The sequence below is a fragment of the Pogona vitticeps genome, chromosome 4 (assembly GCF_051106095.1).
Source record: "Pogona vitticeps strain Pit_001003342236 chromosome 4, PviZW2.1, whole genome shotgun sequence".
NCBI classification, from domain to species: Eukaryota; Metazoa; Chordata; class Lepidosauria; order Squamata; family Agamidae; genus Pogona; species Pogona vitticeps.
Window position 1 is genome coordinate 224,816,228 of NC_135786.1, and position 19,965 is coordinate 224,836,192.

At 40.6% G+C, this 19,965-nt stretch overlaps 1 protein-coding gene across 8 annotated transcripts in view; it reads right to left on the reverse strand.

Moving 5' to 3' along the window:
- TAF2 (TATA-box binding protein associated factor 2) overlaps positions 1 to 19,965 on the reverse strand; it is a 96,326-nt gene that overhangs the window by 21,877 nt on the left and 54,484 nt on the right. For 2 of the 8 annotated variants that reach the window (XM_078391617.1, XM_072999279.2), the window contains one exon: positions 892 to 2,385. The exons of the other annotated variants lie outside the window; for them this stretch is intronic. In XM_078391617.1, the coding sequence (XP_078247743.1) occupies positions 2,120 to 2,385 (266 nt within the window). In that variant the 3' untranslated portion in view covers positions 892 to 2,119. Of the gene's footprint in view, positions 1 to 891; positions 2,386 to 19,965 lie in introns of those variants that run through there. 8 annotated transcript variants of the gene reach the window in all.

Sequence of the window (19,965 nt, forward strand, 5' to 3'; positions counted from 1 at the left end):
CCTCAACATGCAAAAGAGGAATGGAATAAGATAGGGAGAGGGTGCAGCTGGAATGCTCCCCTCTTTGTGCAAGTTGCCTATGTGGCTTTTTAACAGGGTAGGACAATGTCACTAGATGACTAGGTTTCCATCATTAGTATAATGGAAATCTGTCTGTGACAAGCTTATGCCAACATTAAGCAAGGACTATTCTCATGCTGGCATTTAACTTTGTAATGCCTACCCATGGTCAGGAGGTTCAATTAGCATCACAATCTGTTTGGAATCTAACACAGACATTTTTATTTGTCCAGGCACTTTAAATACTTTTATCGCCTCCGTTTTATAGTTTCTCATTGAGTCTCCCTTGAGGTTTTACTAGTGTTCATATTAAGATTGTTCTATTTATTATACTGTATTCACTCCTATAATTTTTCATGTGTTTGGACATCTTCCAAGAATGTATGTGGATGATGAGCAGCAAATGGATACACATTGGTTGCACAATAGCTTTCCCCATAGTATGGAGTGTCCAGGTTTTTTTTAAGTAATTTAAATCTATACAATGCATACACAGAGTGAATGCTACTGTGTGCAATTCATCTCATGCCACCTCAACTTTTCACATTATCATATAGTATTGCTTCTGTCTTTAACCTAAAGAAAAATACTAATCCTGAACAAACATCATGTGGACCCTAGCTAAAAACCAGCAAGACCATTACTGTAATTAGGTACAATAGAACACTCTTTCTCCCAAAAGCTTGAATGGAACACAACGTGAACTTATTATCAAATACAGTGTCTCAGTCACAAACGTGCTTGACAGAATGCCTATTTCTATACCTTACTAGCTTATGTATATAAACCAGTAACAATGCACAGAAAGAATACACAACGCTTAACAGCAGATTGTATAAAAGTGTTTACTAAAGCATTAGCCTTTGTTTTAAAAAGTTACCTTCGGTCCCTTATTAAGTCTCTTTTTGTGGATAAATATCTTTCCACTGGCATTAAGCTATATAACTGAACAGCTTTTACAGTTACTAAATAAAAAAAAACTTAACCTAAAGATTAAGAAAAATACTTCAGATTGTAGAAGCAACTCAATATATGATAGAAAGCAAGATGAAGGCAAGCAGGAATGCACTAGGGCTACACAGATCTGAAGCAACAACGTTAAAAATAGTTCCATTTCACATAATTATGAAAAATCTTCCATAGAATACTTTTTGGGCAGTATTACTGATGTAGTAACAGAGCCCAATTCACAGCTTTGTATTAGAGTTAACACACTGTATATTTAAAAGGACCTTGTCAAGAGTTTTCAAGCAAATTTGAGAGAAACCAGAAGTTTTAAAGTTTTTGCCTTGGCTTTCTCCACAATGACTGTATTTTAAAGGTTATTTGACATTTTATGGAAAAGCTTCCTTTGCCAGCTTTTTGAGGGTTTGTTTTTACTTAAGATTTATTATACAGTTATGAGACTGATTACAGGGCACTGGGTACACAGTAGCTTTTTTTTCTTTTTTCTCTCTCTTTTTTTTTTGCAGAAAAAGAAGTTACAGAAACAATTGCCAAATGTAGTTCAACTTAACAGAGTGATGCTTAGAGCTCCTTTGGAAAAAAAATCAGCATTTTAAAATAAAAAGCTTGCAACTGAGTAAGGCATTAATTCAAAGCATTAAAACAACATGGGATACTGGCAATGGTTAATGAATTGTGTTGAAAGGAGATTATACAACAGCTTTAGAGAGTCCACATAGTGTTGCAGAACACTGCATGGGGAACTGGAGTTTTTCCAAAAGGTTTGGCAGTTGGCTTCTGTTTAGCATACACTTCATGGGAGGCATCAAAGGTTTCAAACATAATTCATTCTGGCAGGACAAACAGTCATTTAAACTGTGAATTTAGGACACAGATATATATGGAGAACACTGTCACAGAAGTTGGTTCTGAACCATAAGACCACATTCTCTCCCTACTTCCAATTCAACCGCTGCAATTGGACAGCAGAACAGACTTCTGGTATTTCAATGTGAATGTGGCTTCTGACCTGCTGCATTTGTTTGCATTTATTGTAAAGAAAGAGGAATGCACATGTTGCTCCTGGATGCTCTATCAAAAAAATGCGGAAGCTTCAATCGGACAGTGAGGGAGAGCGAATGGACCGTCCACTAGCAGGGCTATTGGAGAAGGTGAAAGGTTCCTTCTCTTTTTCCTTGCTCTCATGCTTGTGCTTGTGCTTGTGCTTATGTTTATGTTTCTTCTTCTTCTTCTTGTGCTCATGATGGTGGTGGTGATGGTGCTCACTGTGCTTGGAGGAGCTGGACTCCTTAGGGAAACCGGGCAGTGGAGTCGGAGGCATCGGCAGCATATTTAACTCCAGCGAAGACTGTTCTTTACCTGTGGCAGGAAAAGCAGGCATTCCATTTTTACAGCGACAGAGCACACAGAATGTTTACAGCAAGTACATATATCATAGTGTTGAAAACTGGAGCCTTCCCTCATATACCGCATGTATATGGCACATACATCATATCTACCTAATGGAAGCATAAGAATTTTCACTACAGATTTGTTTCTGCTAGCAGAGCTAAGATGTGAAATATTTTTAAATTCTTTTTCAAGGGAAAATACAGCCACATTTCTCATTGTGTTACACACCATCTTTACCATTTACACTGTAGGCATATACTGACCCCTGTGGTGCTTTTTAAAGGCTAAAACTATTTTTTCAGTGCATGAAAAAAATGATATTATAGTACTTATCTAATTCACTACTGTAAACACACACAAGCAGGCGGTATAAGAAGGTTGTGGAGAGGGTCTGTCAGTCACCAAGGTATCACATGCTTTCAGGTTTATCAGATTTAATCCAGGAAAATTAAAAGTCGGTAGATAGCAAGACAGATAGAGACATTTGACTGATTAACTGAGTAGCTGTTATTTGTCAGGGTAAGATAGCAGAGGCTAAATTTAAGAAAACTTCTTGTACCTTTATACCCATCTATACAGATGGGAATCTGAGGTCAGAAAGTCAAAATAGGGCTAAAATGCAAGAGAAGCCCAAAATTCACTCACTTAAAATACTACACATTATCTAACATATCACAGGAATTCTTCAGCACCACCAAGCATCCATAACCCGTGCATCCAAACAACATATTAATATATAGGGAATCTGTGCAATAATGGAGAAGAAAGCATAGGCCTAAACACAGCATAATGGCAATGGAACAATGCATCAATCAACTTTTTTTTCCATTCCAATTGTACAAGTTGTGCATTACTGACCACACAGCTACTTGAGATGCCAGTTGCATCATTGGAAGCAGCACTGGATTTTCCCAAGGTGCACAGTATGTGAATATTATTTCTATTAGCTGATGAATATTGTTGGACAGTATTTTTGTTATTGTTATTTATGGCCCGGCTTTTCCTCCAGTGAGAGGTACATGGCTCTATTTCTCCCGTTTTATTTCACAAGAACACTGTGAGACAGATCAGACTGAGAACTGTGACTCTAGCCCAAGGACACCCAGTGATTTTCATGGCCATGTGGGGATTTGAACCCAGATGTCCTGAGTTGCAGTCCAACATTCTACCTACTAAATCACACTGGCTTTCAAACAGTAGCCTCAAATAAGCAATCAAGATGAAGAAAAGAAGCAAAGATTTCTATTTTTGACATCTGTAACTTGCTAAACACCAAAATGAATAGGAAAAGGTTTCTCTCTGAGGACAAAAATAACGGCAAAATAATAAATTTGAGAAAGGCGGGGAGATGGAAGAATGGAGAAAGATATCCAACTACATTCATGAAGGAGTACCTATAGCCAACTTATGCGCATCAATAACATCCCATTTGGATTATTGCTGCCCTTGGAAAATGTTCAGAAACTTTAGCAGATCCAAAATGTTGCAGCCAAATTGTTAACTGCGGCTGGTTACAGAGATCAACTCTTGTTAGAAGAACTCTACTAGCTGCCAGTCCATTTCTGGGCACAAATCAAAGTGCTGTTTTTGACTTATAAATCCCTCTATGGCTTGGATCCAAAACTACTCAAAAGACCACAACATATTCTCTTTATGAGCCAGTGTGGGTTTTAAAATAATCAGGAGAAGCCTTCCAGTTTGTCCTCCCACCTTCACATAAGCATTTGTGGATACAAGAGAAGGCCTTCCCTGTCGCTGCTCCAAAGCTGTGGAACTCCCTCCCACAGGAGGTCAGGCTGGCCCCTTCTTTGACATCCTTTCATAGACAGGCAAAGACTTTTCTCTTCAGGCAAGCTTGTTCTCTGTGACCAGGTGGCTAAGACTTGGGCTCTGTCCAGCCCACCCATTCCAGTTTTTGTAATGTTTGTTTTTAATATTTTAAGCCACCTTGGTAGGGACCTAACACAAGCAGAAGACATCAAGAAGAGGTGGCATGAATAAACACAGGAATTATATCAGAAAGATTTGGATGTCCCGGACAACCCAGACAGTGTGGTTGTTGACCTTGAACCAAACATCCTGGAGATTTAAGTCAAGTGGGCCTGAGAAAGCATGGAAGAATATAGGTGGAGGAAGAACAGGACTATTCCAAGAGGTTCCATCTATGGTGGTGGGGAACACAATTAATTTGTATTTTGGTTTATGTATTTTATGTATTCTCGAAGGCTTATGTATTTTAGGTTTATGTTATAGTTAAAATAAAATAAAAACTAAAAAAGAGAAAAGAACAGAAAGCATGGCTAACAACAAAGCTAGTGGTGATGGCATTCCAGTCAAACTATTAAAAATCTTAAAAGATGATGCCAGCAAGTTTGGAAAACTCAGCAGTAGGCAGAGGATTGGAAAAGATCAGTTTACATCCCAATCCCAAAGAAGGACAGTGACAAAGAATGCTCCAACTACCATACAATTGCACTCATTTCACACGCTAGCAAGGTTATGCTAAAAATCCTCCAAGCTAGGTTTCAGCAGTTTGTGGACCAGGAACTCCCAGAAGTACAAGCTGGATTTTGAAGGGGCAGAGGAACTAGAGACCAAATTGCTAACATACGCTGGATTGTGGAAAAAGCCAGAGCGTTCCAGAAAAACATCTACTTCTGCTTCATTGACTACGCAAAAGCCTTTGACTGTGTGGACCACCACAAACTATGGCAAGTCCTTAAAGAAATGGGAGTGTCTGACCACCTTATCCATCTCCTGAGAAATCTATATGTGGGAGAGGAAGCAACAGTTAGAACTGGATATGGAACAACTGATTGGTTCAAAATTGGGAAAGTAGTACAACAAAGCTGTATACTTTCTCCCTGCTTATTTATATGCAGAATACATCATGCGAAAGGCCAGACTGGAGGAATCCCAAGCCGGACTTAAGATTGCTGGACGAAATATGAACAACCTCAGATACGCAGATGATACCACTCTGATGGCAGAAAGTGAGGAGGAATTAAAGAACTTAATGAGGGTGAAATAGAAGAGTGCAAAAATGGTCTGAAGCTCAACATAAAAAAAACCCTAAGATCACGGCCACTAGTCCCATCACCTCCTGGCAAACAGGAGGCGGTGACAGATTTTACTTTCTTGGGTTCCATGATCACTGCAGGTGGTGACTGCAGCCACAAAATTAAAAGACTCCTGTTTCTTGGGAGGAAAGCAATGACAAACCTTGAGAGCATCTTAAAAAGCAGAAACATCACCTTGCTGACAAAGATCCGCATAGTCAAAGCTACGATTTTTCCAGTAGCGATGTATGGAAGTGAGAGCTGGACCATAAAGAAAGCTGACTGGCGAAGAATTGATGCTTTTGAATTGTGGTGCTGGAGGAGACTCTTGAGAGTCCCCTGGACTGCAAGGATAATAAACCTATCCATTCTGAAGGAAATCAACCCTGAGTGCTCACTGGAAGGACAGATTCTGAAGCTGAGGCTCCAATACTTTGGCCATCTCATGAGAAGAGAAGACTCCCTGGAAAAGATCCTGATGTTGGGAAGATGTGAGGGCAAGAGGAGAAGGGGACGATAGAGGATGAGATGGTTGGCCTTTGTCATTGAAACAACCAACATGAATTTGACCAGAGTCCGGGAGGCAGTGAAAGACAGGAGGGCCTGGCATGCTCTGGTCCATGGGGTCACAAAGAGTCGGACACAACTTAACGACTAAACAACAACAACTGCTGTGTACCAATGTAACTTCATTCTTCAAACCTTATTAGCTGACCAACTACCCCACCTGAATCAGTTACACAACTGTACGCCTGTAGTGTAAATACCATTTCGTCCTCTTCTTTCTGGAATAATTAGTGATCAAGTTTTTTCACAGGACCCATCCCTGCTGATGAGAGTGTAAAAACCTTGTGGGTGTATAAACCAAGTTAAGAGACCTAAATGTTAAATCTCAAGAAACAGTTATCAAGGGATACTGAACGAAAGACCTTTTCACTTTCCTTTGTATAGGCAACATGTATTCAGTTCAGCTCTCAAATCAGAACATGCTTGCTGGTCTTTTGAGGAGTTCTGTGGTTTCCAACAATTTCTGTTTAAGGGACTGCAAAAATTAAGGCTGAAAATATTATGGAGAGAGAAAGAGAAAAATACCAGTGTTGGAAAGGAGAACTTCTCCCACCTTACATTCTTCTGCAAATGTAGCTTGTCTTTCTCTTTACTCAGATAGTTGCCACCATTAGGAGATAGGCATGCCTTTTTCAAATGACAGTAAGAATGTCCAGCATTGAGACCATCCAAATAATCAGCATCTGTTATAACTTATAGATTAAAGTTTCTAAAGACTTCTGCCAGTGATTTAGGTCCCTCATGTTCTAACTTTAATACCATTCACTGTTACACTCTTCTAAAGCCTCCTAAACTAATAGACAGCATTATTGATCTGCTTCAGCAGGGCTCTTCCCATGGTATGTATACTAGATATCTAAATTCCAAGTGAATAAAGCTGTAGGGAAAAAAAAACACCCACCTTAGTCATCAAAGAGGAAAATTATTTCATATTATGGCCAGTCATACTTTTGATGTTATGTAACGCCTTGAATTGGTTAAAGTTCAGGAGGTGGTAAAATTGTGCTGGGAATCAAGAATAAATCTTTTCTCTCTTTTTGGCCAATTAATGTGGAAATAGTACTAAGATTGATACTCCACAGCGACCGGAAACATCACACAAAAATAGTAATGCTCTCTAAATGTATGAAGAGACTATGGTGTTTATAGCTTAATAAGTTAGGCAGATTTTCCTAGGAATTCTGAGTATATTGTCTCTTCATACATTTACCAACTCTTTAATATGCTGTGTTTCTTGCCTTGTTCTATTCCCAGTCCAACCTCTGACCACATGATTACAGCTTTTATGTTACAAGCTTACATTCAAACTATGAAGCTGTCATCCACAATTCACTGCGTGAACATAAAAAGTGCACCCTTGATGATTTGGGTACACACATCTAACACACGCTAAACCATACCAGATTTCAGAGTCATTTCAAAACACAAGTTTAGAAACCAGCTGCAAAAGTACAAAATGAACCTTGCAGTCTATCAAAAGTAGAACAGAAGAGCGAATACTAAAGAGGAGGCAAACCAAGTGGAACCAGAGAACCTCAAGATCAGAATCATGTTCCAAAAACTCGTTTTTGCTTTTCGTATTTCCAAATGCGTGCATTTGCAGGCCTGCTAAGTTGTCTGCTAAGGAATTTACTCTGAAGAAAATCGACATGAATGAAGCCTAACATTAATTAAACTCCATTTGTAAACCTGTGAAAATTCTCAAAATACTATCTACTGCAATGGGAAGTAAATTGCAAACACATTTTTCTGGGGTTTTTTCGTAGGGTGCAGCGGAGGAATCAAAGAAACTTGTTTAAAACTTTTCATCTTGTTAATTCTAGGCATTGAGATCTAATTATATCTACTTCTTTAGCAGCAGATATTGCTCAATGAACACTAACTCCACAAAAGCACTAATTCTGCAAATGAGGTTACAGTGCTCTTAGACCACATTTTTTTAAAAAAAAAGAGAGCAAGAAAGCCCACACTTCTGCAGATATATCAGGAGAGAGGAAGCATTTACACCTCATTCCCACTTTGGCACAACTTGACTCTAGATATGAAAATATCAATGGTAGGTTCTCAGTAACAGCCAGGGCTGTAGACCACCCCAAAAGCTTTATGACTTTTCTTTCAAAGTAATGTTAGCTACTGTGAATGCAGCTGCAGATAATGATTTGAACCTGCCTCTCACAAATGGCAAATATTTCCTTTACCCTCACTTCATGCTTGTGCTCCCTCAAACTCAATTTTCACCTTCTAATGTATTCCTGTAGCTGCGTCTAAATCCTGGGGCTCCATACCCTACTTTTCTTTACTGCTGCCCATTATTATTTCCAATATTGTACAAGTGATAAATTGCTCCAAGGACTTCCCTCATATTGTTCAAAGAGAATGTGCTGACAGTCTCCTACGCCCTGCTGCCCTCCAGGGTGCTCTGCTCTCTGAAGGTTTGAAAGGACTGAATCACACTTTCTCAGTAACTGGCTGAAACCACCACAGAGGGCGAGGTGCTGGATGGAGTCTGCTTTTGAAGTGATTGCTAGCATTTCTTGGAACAGAATATACATTATACTAGCCTATTCACTTGGCACCTTCTTCTGGCTTTGGTTGTGCTGAGGCCAACATAATTATTCGTTTCACTCTGAAACAGATGGTTGGAATCAAGAGGGGGAAAGGAGTCCCTGCACAGAAGAGCCAGCAGCTTCCCATATACCTGACAATGGAAGGCACTACTGACAGCAACAAGTCACGAGAAATGTAGGAGACCGGGAGAATCACAATCTGCCTCATTGTCTCCCACTGTTTCTCATGATGCTAATGCTGTACAATTACTGCAGTCGCTGTGGCTTCCTGTGGCCCCTCAAAATCACCAATTGATAAAGATCCCAAGCAGTAATTAAGAACAGCATGGCTCTGGACATTACAAAACAGCAGGGGCAGGGTTTGTGTAGCTGAAGGAGCATAAGTCACTCCAAAGTTCTAGTTTCCATAGTATTATACCAAACGAGACAAAGCACAGCTAAAGCATTCCTGATAGGAACACTTCCAGCAAAGGAGAGTCCATCACCAACTGAGGCAGTCCAGTCCTCTGTTGAATGCTTTTTAAAAAATCAATAAGTTCCTCTTAATGTTTAGATAAGATCTCCTTTCTTGTAATTTGAATCTATTACTTTGGCTCCTACCTTCTTGAGTTAAAGAAAAACAAGCCTGCTCCATACTCCATGTGACAGCCCTTCAAATATTTGAATATGGTGATCACATCGCCTCTCATATCTTCCCGTCTCCAGGCTTTATGTCCTTGGCTCCCTCAATGATTCCGCACAGGATTTGGTTTCCAAACTTTTTACCATTCCTGTCCCCTCCTCTGGACATTTTTCAGCTTGTCAATATCCTTCTTATAATGTAACGTCAGAACTACACAGATTATTCCAGGTGAGATTTAATTAAAGCAGAATAGACCCTTAAGTCCTTTTCAAATGTACTATTGCTGAGCTACCTATAACAAACCCTACATTTATGCATTGAATTTTTCCTGCTTATGCATTAATCTACATTTTTTTCTGCTGAAAATCATTTTGTTTGTTCTGGCCTAATTCTCCAATCTATTAAGGTTGTCTTCAATCCTGATTCTGTTTTCTAAGTTATTAGCTACTCCTCCAGATTTGGAGTCAAAATGATGAATTGAATGAGTTGTCTCATTCATGCTTTCATCCAAGTTATTTATTAAGAAGCTAAAAAACACTGGACTCAAGACAGAACCCTGCAACATCCCAACTGCCCATCAGCTACAAATTCACCTAACTAGCATCATCTAGTACAAATTTTACCAACTTGGCTGCAAGAATATTACAAGATCATGTTATCTACCAAGATTGTAACTCTATTTTAAAAAAAGGATAGGATTAGTGTGGCATGACTTGTCTATAAGAAATCTGTAGTGTTGCTTACGATCTGCTCTAGAAACTTTCCTGGGATCAGAATGAACCATGCATGTAGAACCATAAAAATGTATAGCTGAAAGGATGCCCCCCCCCGATGATCTAGTTCAAACCCCGATGGAGGAAATCCGCTGCTAACACTTCCCTGGTCAGTCAAACTCTGTATAACCCCCCCCCCAAAAAAAAACCCCCAGTCTACCACTTTTTGAAGTAATCTGTTCCACTGTCATCTTAGACTATTCAAATGGTAGTTGTGAGGATAAACAGAAGGGGAGAACTCACATTATAAATCTAATAAATAAATAATAAGTATAACAATGTTGTCTAAATCCTTGGAAGAAGGCAAGGACAAAAGTACCGTTACTTTTTGATAAATCCTACAAGTAACTCAAGAACAGTCTTCATATCAATGGCTGCAAAATGATGTACACTCTTGCAATCCGAAATACAGTATGAAAGCTGGAGTTTAAAATTCAGATGAGAAAACAATCTGGTCTTCTGGTTCTTTTGATCTATGCAAAGCAAAGGGTGGAACACTCCCTACTGTTTTTGAAGATTTAATAGGAAATAAAATCTGTTTTTCCTATTAGAATGACATCAGAGGCTTAAAAAGGGTTTTTACTGATGCCTTCAAAGCTACTGCATTTAGGGCAGAGTTATAATTAACATTCTAACAAGAGACTAAACAAGCAGACTGTTGTGCTAACTTTTGCTTTTCAAATATTTTTTTGTACAAATAAGGGTACTGTTACTTTTAGATTAAAAAACAAAAACAAAGCAGAGTTAACTTTTACACTAATAAAATTAAAACCTCTAGTTTTAGCTATCTGCCATGAGCTATTGTACTCCCATTTCTATGAAGTGATGATAGAACAGAAAGAAGCTTGCAAATGAATTAACACATTAAAAATGATATGGTACTGGAACATTACCTGCATTGCTATTGGTATCTAAAGAAAAATCCTCACATATATTAATAAGAACTATTCATCCTATGCAAATAACAAATGTGGAACACACAATCAGCATCACAGTGTGAACACAGGTATGGTAGACTGAAGTTGCATGAACGAATGGCATTTCACGTTGTTTAATTTGTGCCTGTGGGCCAAACTAAGGAAAACTAGAAACAAGCAGAAGAGGGGGACAGATGCAACTGGCTGAGAAAAATCAGTCAGATTTGTCTGTAGGTAGAACCCATGAACTTGTGAATTGTTTTGCTAAATTAGCCCCATATATGCAGTGATCCAGCAGCCTGTATTTAAAAATAACTAGCCATACAAAAGGGTAGAATAATTATGCAATCATAGAATAATGGAGTTGGAAAGGGCCCATAAGGCCATTGAGTCTAACCCCCTTTTCAATGCAGAAATTCAAATCAAAGTATATCAAAAAAGAGGTTACTTACCTGTAACCATAGTTCTTTGAGTGGTCCTCTGTGCATTCACAGAGGCCACAAAAAAGAACAGATGTTATCTAATTTTCTCTTTAATGCCTCAAGTATTGGAGTGCTCACCCCCTCCTGAGGTAATCGGTTTTACTGTTGTACTGCTCTAAGAGCTAGGAAGTTTTTCCTGATATTCAGCTGAAATCTGGCTTCCCATAACTTGAGGCCATTACTACGAGTCTTGCAATCTGGAATGACTGAGAACAGAGCCTCCCCTTATGACAACCTTTCACATAGTTGAAGAGTGCTATTGGATCTTCCCCCAGTCTTCTTTTCTCAAGGCTAAACATGCCCAGTTCTTTCCATCTTTCCTCATAGGGCTTGGTTTTCAGTCCCCAACCAGCCTTGTTGCCCTCCTCTGAGCTTGCTGTAGATGTTGGCATCCTTTTTGAAGTGCAGTGTACATAGCTGGACACGTTACTCAAGATGAGGCCTAACCAGTGCTGAATCCTCCATGTTTGTTCAAATAAACCAGTAATATCCAGATACACTGTCCATGAATATGAACACTTCTCTTTTCAATGTCCTCTGTTAGTTGGACTGACCTTTATAAACCCTTCAACTCATTTCTGGTATGCCTTTTCTTTCTAGAGAAAACAGCTTTCTCTAGATAAGAAAACAATATACATCTGACCACATTCAGCGGCCCTAAGCTCTTAGTCCACTGTGTCAAGAGACTTATAGGCAACAGAGGTCAACTGAGATGATTAACTAGCATAACTGACAACAACCTTATGAACACATGGTCCAGAACTGTACTGGGAAAATTGATAGGCAATGGTAATCATGCAACTGGTCCCCATTTAGAGGCTATCACACATCTGGTTGCACAGAGTTCATGAAATGATTGAGTAGTCATGACTAGTCATATGAAAGACAACTTGCCAAGCAGAGAAGTGGATGGCTTCCATTATTACAGCTGCATGTATGCTTCCTTAAAATGACCGTTTAGCTACTAAGTCCCATGTCTTCAAAAATGGAGTTAAAGCACACTTATCCAAAAAGAACAGTAGTGACATGCTGGGAAAAATAAAAGAAAATGTTCAGTTTTGGAGATAAAAGAACTGCCTTGTAGTGGTCATTCAAAACAAACATGAATTCCAAAATAACCCACTTCCTTGCTGCAGATTTTATACCCATATAAGCCAAATGGCTTGAATTCCATTGAATTGCATTGCACTCATTTATCTCCCAAATTATTTGACATGAAATAATATGGAACACACATCTGTTGATACAATGGTCCCTGAAGCAAAATCTGTTAACGTTCTGGCACAGTACTCCAGCACTTTTGTTTATAATTTTATATCCCCACCCTCACCCACCCATTAGAGTGTATAAGAATAGCACAAAACAAGTAGTATTATGAAACTCTTAAGAACTATAAATACTGACTATATTCATAGACTAGCCTTATTATTAAACAGTTCATCATATGTCTAGAGAAGATCTCAATAGCAGTAAATTATTTTACTATGTAATATTAAAACCTTGACAGCATCTTAAAAAGCAGAGATATCACCTTGCCAACAAAAGTCCAAATACTCAAAGCTATGTTTTTTCCTGTAGTGATGTATGGAAGTGAGAGCTGGACCATAAAGAAAGCTGACCGCCGAAGAATTGATGCCTTTGAATTGTGGTGCTGGAGGAGGCTCTTGAGAGTCCCCTGGACTGCAAGGAGAACAAACCTATCAATTCTAAAGGAAATCAGCCCTGAGTGCTCACTGGAAGGACAGATCCTGAAGCTGAGGCTCCAATACTTTGGCCATCTCATGAGAAGAGAGGACTCCCTGGAAAAGACCTTAATGTTGGGAAAGTGTGAGGGCAAAAGGAGAAGGGGACAACAGAGGATGAGATGGTTGGACAGTGTCACCGAAGCAACCAACATGAATCTGACCCAACTCCGGGAGGCAGTGGAAGATAGGAGGGCCTGGCGTGCTCTGGTCCATGGGGTCACGAAGAGTCGGACATGACTAAACGACTAAACAAATGAATGATTAAAACTTTATGATCTTATTGTATAATGTACCTTTAATATTTAATCTAAACTTTTAGCACTTGTTTTTAAGTCATTACTTTGCAGGACAAATTTACAAGCGATGTATAAAACTTCTAAAAATTAAGAATTGGTCCAACCAGTTGTGTGGTTCAATTCATTATTGTGTGTTTTGATCTATTTTTTTGAACTAATACCAAGAGTCAAAGCAAAATAATGCATACAATATAGTTCATTAAACATCACCTGACATAGATCTCTTGTTGAGGCAACACAAAACTTGAAGGGGGGGATAGTTAAAGATAATCCCCACCCCACAATCTTCCCACTCTGATTTGGGAAGAAAAGCTACCATTTTGATCTAACACTTTCCTATCCATGACTTCAGCAGGAAATGAGGAGTTCTAGTCTAACTTCTTTTTAATACACACTGAATTAATACTTCTGCCCACATATCTTCACACCTCACCTAAAAGCACATACATACAAACAAAAGACATCCTTGCACTCTCACAGATGATTGGTATTATGCTGTAGAGAAGTAAAGGCAGAAGTTTAGAAAATAAGCCCAGCTTCTTAAAGTTTGAGAGATACAATCTCAAATGGAAAAGACTAAGTAACTAGGGTTAAACAAAGGCATCAGGAGTGCAAATTGAGGGGGATCATGAATGGCGCTGTTCCAGTCATGTCCTGCTTTTGTGCTTCACACCTGTACACTGTGTGAAAAGAACAGTTTGCAGCATGGCTTTAGGGTGGGGAGTTATGTTTCTGTGCTGTGATGGGGGGTTTGTTTGTGTGTTGGGTTCCCCCCCATTTCCGATGGGTCTTGGGGGGTTTGGTTGCTTTTTTGGGTTCCCCCCATTTCTGGTGGGTCCTGCATGCTTCCCTTGCTTTTTCCTTTGTTTTCTTTGCATTTCTGACCTTGTCCCTCTGTTTTCTGTGCATTTCCAATCTGCTCCATTTGTTTTCTGTGCATTTGCAATGGGCCTTGCACGCCTGATTGCTTTTCTTTCCCCCCCGCTCGGCCAGAAGGGATTAATTGCATTTCCAATGAGTGATTTTTTGGGGGGGGGGTGATATTTTCATTGGCCGGAATGGATTAATGGAGTTTCAATGCATTCCTATGGGAAATGGTGCTTTGACTTACAACCATTTCAACTTATGTCCATCTTCTGGAACAGATTATGGTCGTAAATCAAGGCACCACTATATATGCATCACTGGACATAAAAAACACATCCGCATACAATGATAAAATTACAGCCATGTGTGCTAGGACTATAAATAACATTTCAGCAGTAATTCAACTTATTTATTGAACACATTTCTTAGCTAACTTAAAGACCGTGGTGTTTCAAAGATAGCTTGTGATTTGTAAATTTGGATCTACGGTTGAAGGAATCTATGGAAACCTAGCCTACTAGCAGTTCTTCTCTCTCAATAAAGATTCCCACACATTAGGGTAGGCTGACCCTGTCTACTGCTTGTGAATATACGGCTCATGGTAGTATGAATGCAAACATAGGATTATCAGAAGATCCAAATCAAAAGTCCACGAGCTGCATAAATCTTAAGAATCATATTACACAGGTCTGAAACAGAGAAAAACTGTATGAATTATCATACAGCCTTGTCAGTGTATGAAAATCATGTTTAAGACTTCCCAGAAGAAATGTGCTAAGTATTTCTAGCAAAATAAAACAATCTCTTTTTTTCCCTACAGAACCCCGTGGAGACAGTACAAGCATATGTTAGAAAACTGGCTTTGGGACAGGAAAAACACCAGTCATAGTTGGAAAGAAAAGACATAAGCATCCTAGAGGCCACTTCTGGGTCCTCACAACTGAATTCAATCCATTTATAAATCATTCAGATCAACTGCCACCCTCTTGTTATTTAGTGAATTACAAAGCCGAGTGAGATGCCTGTTTAACACACCTCTGCAACCAACGATTGTTGGACGCATACTCAGGAGATTTCAGACCTTATCTCAGTCACGGGTTAAATGAATAGTCCTTTGCTTTCAGGCTGAAGTCACTTGTAAAACAAAACTACTGTCTTAAAAGACAACAGTGGAAAAACTACCAAACTCCCTGAACAGAGTAAATATGGCATACAAATATAGGAGGCTCCTGTATACTGAGTCAAAGCAGTGGTCCTTCTAATTCACTATTGCTTTATGCAATCAGAGCTTCAAAAATTTACATTGCCGGAGTATAACTCCCAGAATCCCCCAGCCAGCAGGAATCTTCAAGGTCTTTTCCAGCCCTGTCACCTAAAATTCACGTTAGCTGAAGACCCTAGAGGCTGGACATTCCGCCATGCATGTGATAATGCTCTACCACTGAGAGATAACCTCTCCCCATGGTCAAAAATCATTGAATTGGGAAAAATGTGGTTGCATGTTGCTTCTCCCAAAAGCTTTAGTCTAATTATATAAAAAGTTCATTATCTGCTTCCCTGTAAACTGTACTCATGGCAGCTTACCAAAATGAATAGGTAAATAAAATGAAATATTCACAGACTTAAGTCATGTAGAGCACTGGGTTCTCAGAGCCTCTGCCTACAGAGGCTGTTGAAGCCCAGATATCACTAACTTGCTTCTGTGAGATTAAATCAATAGGTTACCGACTTGTAATTGTAGTTCAAGTGGGTGATTTGCGCCTGCGTGGAGCCTCATCGGAAGATTCTAGAGCTTCTGTGGTAGCTATAAACACATTAGAATATGCCCCTCCCCACCTGCATAAGTACCCTGGCGCCAAGCGTCCCCTTTCAGTTGTGTCAACCGCTGCTTAATAGTAAGCAAACAATGGCGTGACAGAGGGGAGAACGGGCAGGATGTGTGAATCACAGAGGTCCACTCGAAGAATTACAATTACAGGTTGGCAACTTGTCATTCTTCTTTGTGGCCTCTGTGAACCACACCCTGGGTGACTAATAAGCTGTCTTACCCAGAGGCAGGGTGTCAGGCCAAGGTAGAGGCTAGAACAGCACATCCAAATGCCACATCAGACTTCTGCCAGAGATCGAGTCTATAGTGACGCATAAATGTGGATGGCTGTGCCCAAGTGGCAGAGGCACAGGTGTCCAGAAGAGGCACGCCACAGAGAAAGACTGAAGAGGCTGCCACTGCCCTGGTGGAGTGAGGGAGAACCACTCTAGAGGTTGGTTGTCGAGCAAGTTGATAAGCCAAATGAATGGTAGAGGCAACCCATCTGGAGATAGATTGGGAAGTCACCTGATGGCCTTTTGTGGGTAGCTAATGGCTTATGAAGAGATGAGATGACTGTCTAAAAGGTTGGGTACGTTGGAGATAAAAAGCAATAGCTCTTCTGACATCCAACGTATGGAGTATTTTTTCTTGGTTTGAAGGTAGTGACGGAAAAAATGGTGATGGAAGGACAATCAGATGGGAAAGATGAAATTGAGAGACAATTTTGGGGACGAAGAAAATGTCCATGAATAACTTCACCTTATCAGGAAAAAATTGTAGATAAGGGTAATCATAGCCTAAAGCTGCCAATTCACTAGCTCATCAAGCTGAGGTGATGGCTATGAGAAAAGCTGTTTGAAAGATGAGGAGTCTTAAGTCAGTTGTAGCTAATGGCTCAAAAGGAGCTTTGGTAAGCTGTTTCAAAGCAAGAGTTAGTGGTGATTGTGGAGAAGGATGTCGAGTATTGGGGTAGATATTAGAGAGACCTTTCAGAAAAATTTCATTGTTGGATGTTTGAAGACATTTGTTGCTGGAGAATTTGGAGGTTGGTATGATATTACTGCAGAAAGGTAGACTCTCAAGGATGAGATGGAGAGGCCCTTGGATTTGAGATCTAGGAGGAAGCGGAGAACAGTGGAAAGTGATGGATTGATGGAGGATGATGAGGAAGATTTAGTAAAGGATTGAAATTTCTTCCATTTGTACAGGTGGGCTTTTCTTGTGGATGTTTTTTTGGTATGATGAAGAATGTTCATTAACGAGGGAGAATCCTCCACACTGCCAGGTGCAGAACATGTAAGTCCAGGTGTTAGACTTGGGAGTTGTTCTGTATGAGAAAGTGTGACAGGCGGGGGAGATGGCGGATGCCTGATGGAGAGACTGCAGAGAACTGGGAACTAAGTCTGTCTTGGCCACCAAGGAGCTATAGCAATGGCATTGGTTTTGTTTTGTTGTAGATGGATGACAACTTTGTGGCGGAGAGGGAATGGTGGAAAAAGGCAGGTAACAGTCATGGGCCAGTGGCCGACAAATGCGTCTCCATGGGAATGTTATCCTTTTCCTGCTCAGAAGCAAAAGAGTTGGCATTTCCGATTCACTCGGGAGGCAAAGAGATTGCGAGTCGGTGTGACCCATTTCTGGCATAGTTGGCAGAATACCGACTGATCTAGTTCCCACTCGTGAGCTTGGGCATCTGTATGGCTGAGCAAGTCTGCTAGGCTGTTGTCTTCACCAGCGATGTCTAAGACTGTAAGACAGATGTGATGTTGCAGACACCACTCCCAGAGGTCGATCGCTAGGTAGAGGAGACCTGGGGAGTGGGTGCTGCCTTGTTTCAGGATGTAGTACATTGCCATGGTGTTGTCGGTGGCAATCTGTACAATTTTTCCTACAAGAAGGTTTCTGAAAGCCTTGCAGGCCTTTATGATGGCTAGTAGCTCCAACTTGTTTATGTTGAAATAGCGAGATAAAACCCTGATGTTTTCATAGGCAGGTTGTATGGCATCTTTGAGAAGTAAATTTGTTATTTCTTCTTGCAGGAGTTGTGATGGAGGAGTAACGATGTGTGTTGTCAGAGGAAGTTCAAAGAAGTGGATGCAGTAACCGTTTTTGATGGAGTCTGTCACCGAGATCCATGGTCAGAGCCATCGAGGTTGCATCTGGAGTCAACAGACTGTCAATTGACTTCAGTGTTGAGAGGCTGAGTTTCGTAGTAATACCGGTTAAGGATAAAAAAAGATGGAGGTGGTATGTCCATGGACATCCGTCAATGTCGAGGATCGTTGACATCAAAAGATGGTGATTGAGCATCGACGGACCTCGATTGGTAGGGATGGACTTCGGTATTGAGGTCGGTGTCATAATGGTGCTGGGGTTGATGACTTGGATTTACCGGAAGACAGGAACTCTGTTGATGTAACGGAATGGAGCGTGTGTCCATGGACCAGAATGAATATCAAGGGTTGTCAATATCAGAGCCTGTGTCTCTGTGATGTCGAAACGGAGGTTGCTGATACAATGGCATAGCAGTAGAATAAATGGACACTGTCGATGCAGAGTATGAACAGTGATTTCCGTCACTGTAATAGGAAAGTATTGGGAGGCTGGGGCTGCAAAAGCCTCACGTGTGGATGAAATCTGCTCAACCATCCGAGGTTTTTTCGATACTAAGTAGTGAACAGGTTGAGGTATAGGCACCTCTCTGTGATGTGGCCGCTTCAACACCAATGGTTGTCGAGAGGTAGGCTGACTACTAGATGGTATTATCAAACCAGGTAAAACACCTGGTCGACTAGTCGGTATAGTTTGTCGAGCACAGCACTGGTCACGTCAAATGGCAATCCAATGTGCATGCTGAGAGTGGGTTTGAACAACATGCAGTGAAGCAAGCTGTCAAGTTTGTTGATGTTGACAGTTCTGGTTAGGGATTGGTGGGTGATCCGAGGGCATCAAATATGGAACGGTGTCGAGCCGTTAGTCGGTCAACTCTATCATCCCATTCTGGAGACTGAGAACAGGGTTGATAGGATGGAAGTCTGTCATCATCTGAGGGAGACCTGACCGAAATTGATTCAGAGAGTTGTGGTTGTGGTGGGATGTCTGTAGGCTTAGACCATAGGTCGGGGTACAGGGGTAAATTACCCCAAATGGGGTAAAAGTGAAAATTCTGGGGGTAATGAGCAGAGTGCTACCCCTCCTCCCACCCCCACCCTCTGCAGCCAAACCTCAAATTGTAAGCACCACTCTATGTTACTTTCTTCGTTGCAGCAGGGCACTTCTAAATGCTCCATTCTTTCAGTAGATCAGAGAGATAAGCCTCCCTAATTGGTTACAGGTGGGGATTAGCCCCGGGCAATCAATCAATCAATCTGGGGCTTCTGAATGACTGCTTCCTCCGGAAATGAATGCGAGCAAGCAGAAGGCGGGAAAGGAGCAAGCAAGGGAAGGAGGGAAGAAAGAAAGGTGCGAGAAACCGAGGACTTCATCAGGCTTATTTAAATGTATGTAATTGTAGAAAATGAAGGGAGGGAGGAAATGGAGTGTGTGTGCGTGTCTGTGAGAGAGAGACACAGAGAGAGAGAGACAGACTGACTCAAAACTGAAAATGAACAGGCAGTCAAGCAAAAGAGAAACTGAATTAAGGCGGAGGGGAGAAGGGTGACTTTTTAAGGTGTTGTCTGGGTTTATCATTGCTTTCCTTCCAAGAAGCAGGCATCTTTGAATTTTGTGGCTACTGTCACCCTCTGCAGTGATCATGGAGCCCAAGAAAGTAAAATCTGTCACTGCCTCCATATCTTCCCGTTCTATTTGCCAGGAGGTGATGGGGCCAGTGGCCATAATCT